This window comes from Drosophila nasuta, chromosome 2R, assembly GCF_023558535.2.
Source record: "Drosophila nasuta strain 15112-1781.00 chromosome 2R, ASM2355853v1, whole genome shotgun sequence".
Classification (NCBI taxonomy): domain Eukaryota; kingdom Metazoa; phylum Arthropoda; class Insecta; order Diptera; family Drosophilidae; genus Drosophila; species Drosophila nasuta.
In genome coordinates, this window is record NC_083456.1 from 6,409,673 (window position 1) to 6,414,917 (window position 5,245).

At 40.8% G+C, this 5,245-nt stretch overlaps 1 protein-coding gene across 1 annotated transcript; it reads left to right on the plus strand.

Moving 5' to 3' along the window:
- Positions 1-383: 383 nt before the first annotated feature.
- On the plus strand, positions 384-2,363 carry LOC132787030 (nuclear RNA export factor 1). The gene is made up of 2 exons (XM_060793885.1): positions 384-1,570; positions 1,642-2,363. Exons 1-2 carry the CDS (start codon positions 498-500, stop codon positions 2,144-2,146), a joined length of 1,578 nt encoding a protein of 525 aa, XP_060649868.1. The 5' UTR covers positions 384-497; the 3' UTR covers positions 2,147-2,363.
- Positions 2,364-5,245: the final 2,882 nt, after the last annotated feature.

The following is a 5,245-nucleotide window of genomic DNA, read 5'->3' on the forward strand; positions in this document are numbered from 1 at the left end:
GAATCTCATCTCGTTGTAGGCAAACAAAGAAGCAGCATTCAACATGCAAAATGAGCAGATGAACAGAGTAGCTAATTGTGGCTGGGGACTCGAAACGAATCCGAATCTGAGCCCGGGTATGTAAAATACATACTCGTATTACTCTTGAAATGTTTCAACTTTGTCATCTTGTCGTTCAATGCCTTTTGAAGGCAAAGGAAGTGGAACAAATTGGACAGTAATTAAAAATATAGGCAAGATACATGTAGCAGATACAGATGCAGATACATATTACTCCCCTGAGTACAGTTAGTAGCTTTTTGTTATATTACTCCCTTGAGAATTTTTCTGATTTTGCTCAAATTAGTTGCATTTGTTGGGTTGTGTATTTTTATTTAAATTTTTATTCCTACATTTACTACGACACATTTATTAAAAGTTGTTTTCTTTTCTTTGATTTTCTTGTCTTACTTTGTCATCAATTTGTTTTGTAAATTGAGAAATTCCATTATAAAATTATGAACAAGGAGAACGATGCTGTGAACTCTTCAGCCCAGCGACCGTGTTCATCTAAAGAGGCAACTGCTAAACACACTTATCGCCAATATCCCTATGGACGATATGCCATTCCGATCAGTCCTTACGGTTGGTATCGCATCCTCATCTACAGCCACAAAAGTGGCTACAGTAATGCTGAAGTGTTGAATAAGCTGCGTCGAGTGGTGGCGCCTCGAAGGCTAAGGATTTACTATCTGCAGGAGAGTGGGCAGCTGGAAGAAGAGCAGGAGCAAGACAGATTTGCTACCTTCACATTCTATGTGGATAGCTTCAAGTTAGCAGCAGAGCTACAGTTGCGTGGACATTGTCCGCCTGTGATTGGAGTGAGAGTCGATGATGAGCCGCCAAGGATTGAAGTGAATGACATCTATCGGGAGAAGTTGCGTCAGGTGATCTTATCACGCTATAATGCTGCGAAACGTAGGTTGAATCTCTCTCGATTCTATGCCGATGATCAGTTAAGGGGCGAGTTCTGTGCTCTGCAGCAATTCGAGTGTCTTGAGGCCATCATCGAGATCATGGCGCAGGAGATGCCGAGATTGCGTCACCTACTGCTGGACAATAATCATCTTTGTATTCTGGATGGTTTTCGTAATATTGAGAAGCTATTTCCTAGACTGAAAAGCATTTCCCTGCAGCGCAATGAGCTGAAGCGACTGCGCGAGTTGCGCGTCTTCGAGAAGCTTAGGAAACTGGAAAAACTAAACGTGAGGCGGAATCCGTTGCCGCTTAACTATGAGCAGCATCTGGTCATAATGATGCCGCAACTACGCAAGCTGAATCGCAGAAGAGCCACCAGATGGAGGAGAGTAATCACCGTCAGAGACACTGACTCAGATAGCGATGTAGAGAGCGTCGTAATGCCAAAGCCCAGCAACTTGCATCGCGACCAGCAGCCTGGAATTCGGAAATTTGTGCGTCGCTATCTCAAGGCATTTGATGGCGATCAGCGAAGTAGCGATATGGAACGCTTTTATCACGACAACGCTTTGCTCTCGCTGACCCTGGCCAAGGATCAAGGATCAGCAGCATGGTGAGTGAAGTGCCACAGTCACTTTCATTTCCACTACTCAACTCTTCTAGCTTTTTTAATCTTTTTCTCAGGACCGCTCCCTATGCTACCTTTGATCGCCAGCTTTTGGCAACCCGCCAAGCGATTCACGAGTTGTTCACAGCATGGCCAAAAACACTGCATCGGGCAGCTACAATGACCTTGGACCTGATGCTGGTGCAGCCGAAAATGTTGTCTGTATCGATTACCGGTACATTCATGGAGAAACAGCAGCAGCAACAGCAACAACGACATTATATGCGAACCTTTGTGCTGTCGCGGAGCCATGAGACTGACGATTTTCGCATTGCCAATGAGCTCATCCATCTGGATCGTGGCACGCGGTTCATTCCCAATCCCAGCCAGCGCCATCTAATGACCAGGCTATCGTCGGCGACGCGATTGAAATCTCGCTGGTGCTGCCAGTTTCTCAAGGATACCAATTGGGACTACCAGCAGGCTTTGTTGGCATTCCAAGCACTCCTTCGTCGTCACCAGCTGCCCAAGAAGGCGTTCACTGGCAAATGCGCTGTTGCCCAACCCAAGTGGAGGCTGTGACGTCAAACTTGAATTTCTGTATTTCTGTATTCCCAATGTGCCCGCAGGGAAATTGAAAATTCCACTGATTATGCTGATTACATTTTATTTGAATTTGTCGTGAGTGTATGAAGAGTCTCATGGCTGGGACATTCCATCATTGCATAAATTCATATTATTTATCCCCATTTATTTCATTATTTATTTTACAAACTAATGAGATTATTAAAAATACCAATCAAATTGCATTACCATTAGCTTTTTATTTAATTGGTCTTAATATGACTTACTAACGAATTTATTATTGTTGTTATTGGCTTGGATGTTCCACAATAATCATTATTATATATCTTAATATACAAGTCTCAAAAGCTTTTTTTTTTAAATATTATCCATTCAGAAGAAATAATAGTGAGATCATAAAACACACCGATCTAACTTTTATAATATTTTTTTTTTCTATTCCATGAAATTTTATTTCATTTCAAATATGTGCGTAGTTAAGATTAAGAGAGAAATTATGTAAGGAACTATCATAAGTTATATGAGTAATAGTATCAGGGAAATCGAATTAAACATTACTTGATTAATTAAATTGTCAGTTTAACAAATTTTGTACCTTTATAGTTAATTTTAGATAATTTCAACAGTCAAAGCTTGATTGCAATCTAATCTTTAATATAAAATATTTCAGCTATGGCTCTTGTATTATTCCATACCCTTTTACCGATTTGGCTTATGATTTGTCATATGGGCAGCTGACTGAGGTGCGAATTAACTGCAGCTGAAAGAGTATTAAATGTTCTGGTTACATTAAGTTTCTCCCCCCGCCCAGGTAGAAGTCAAAACTGAAAAACTCCGTTTCCCGTTCCCCGTTTTTCGTTCCCTGTTTCGTGTTGGGCATTTAACTTGTCGTTAGGGTGAATTTATAAGCAGCTTCAATAACGGGCAAAGGCAACTGCGACGGCTGTTTGGACGGGCGTCAGGCATTCGTCCCAGCCTCGATTGCCGGTCGCTGTCTCCGTCTCCGTCTCTGTCTCTGTCTCTGCCACCGTCTCTGGATTTGGTTCGGCGTCAGTTTTTGGCCTCGGCCTCGGGCACGGCCTCGACAACAGCCTGGCCACGCTTTATTATCATCTGCCCCTTTTTTGGAATTTTTTTGTTTGCTGTTTGTTACTTGTCGTTGTCGCTGTTGTTGTTGTTTTTTGCTGTTGTTGCTGTTGTTCTGTCGACGTTGACTGCATTTCATTGAGCGTAATTCCGTTGCTAATGATTTTTGGCACACGTAGCGCTACTTTCGAAATTAATGCGCTATAAAACAGAAACAACGGCAGAAACGGCTGCAGCAACGACACTGAGAAATGGGCGCTATGTGGATAGGAAATTGCCTTGCCAGACCGACAAACGGGGCAAGTGACGCGGCGCAACGTGACGCGACGTGGCAAGGGGCGATGTGGCATGCGGCATGCGGCGTGCGACGCGCAAACGTGCAACGCTGTGCGAGGGCTGTGCAAATTTAATGAAACTTTCTGTTCGAATTGTTTTTCACAGCTTGACGATATGCGACCTCAAAGCGAGTGACGAAGCCAGCGATACAGTGGGCGAGACAAGGATGCGACGAAGACCAGGAAGTTCGCCACGTTTGCCATCGTCTCTGATAACAGAGTCCATCTCATGCGTTTTTGTGTGTATATTTGTGGTTTCGCTTTTCCTACCTCTGCCTCCCTCCCCCCCCTTCGACCACTCGCTTTTTTCCTGCATAAAATTTCCATATTAATTCATACAGCCTATGGCTGATTATCGACGTCGTCACCATCATCGCCATCTCCATCTCTATCACAATTGCCATCACCATAGCCATCGTCATCGTCATCGTCGTTTTCGTTAGCCAACGTCGTCGGCTGTGGTTTCACAGCAAATTTTCGTTGTTATATTTTTTTATGCAGAATAATATAAATCGGCATTATTTATGCATTCAGCGCACATTCAGCACGCAGATGCCGCATGTCGAGCACTCAAATTCCTCCTAAACCCCGCCCCGCCCGTTTCTCAACCACCCTGCTCAGATTCGCTTTTCATTTGTATTTTAATAAGACCACAAAATTACAGATACAAATGGAATACGCATATTAATTTTCATATATGAATGCACATAATCTAAATCAGGTCAACTTTAAGCCAAGATCTCTTCAACAATGGCAGCTGAACCTTGACTGGAAATAAATGCTAATAAATGTACTCAGTGAGCATCATTCACATGAAATATTAGTTAGTAATCATGTTTAACGAGAATTAAGGTGCAATTTTGAATAAGTGCTTTAGTGGTTTTCATTTTTAACATCCCCTTGTATTTAAATAGTTATGTTGGAATGAAATGGATTAACAAATTCGGTATATTTATATATGGGTAACAGGTATTTTATATATCCAAGTGAATTAAAATAGTTCGTTTGGGATGAAAAAGCTCAAATGAAATGGATTAAATTCTCAGAGAATATAAAACAAGTAAGAAAGTTACAGTCGAGTGTGCTCGACTGTGAGATACCCGCTACCCATTTTGAATAAAAGGAAAATATTGCGGTATTTTTTCAAAATATATCAAAAATAAAAATATACTAAAAATATACGGTATATTTGCTATATCAATATAGTACCACATTCAAAATATACCATAGACGGCACAATATACCAGATTGTCAGCCAAAGCAACTAAGACCTCTACTAAGTAGGCGATTTTTCGCATACAAAAGTATTGCTTTAATAACTTCAACAATTTTTATCTGATCGCAATAAAATTTTCAGAAATCATAAATACTATAGTTGTTATTGTATACACCAAAATTCGCAGCTGTAGCTTGAAAAAAACGCTTGTTATTAGATTTTATTGATTTGCGGGGGCGGAAATGGGAGTGGCAAAAATTTGAAACAAACTTGATCTGCGTGCAAACATAACAAATGCTGTCGAAAAATTATTGCTCTATCTCTTATAGTTTCTGAGATCTAAGTGTTCATACGGACGGACGGACAGACACACAGATATATTGTTTTTTAATTCATGTAAATAAGTACTAAATTTGGTTTATCCAAGTTACTATATGTTTAAAATATTTTATCTTACAG

Bases quoted from the DNA above. Each gene is read 5' to 3' on its own strand.
- LOC132787030 (XM_060793885.1), top strand. From the start codon at position 498: ATGAACAAGGAGAACGATGCTGTGAACTCTTCAGCCCAGCGACCGTGT. The intron at 1,571-1,641 runs GTGAGTGAAGTG...TCTTTTTCTCAG, and splicing joins GATCAAGGATCAGCAGCATG to GACCGCTCCCTATGCTACCT.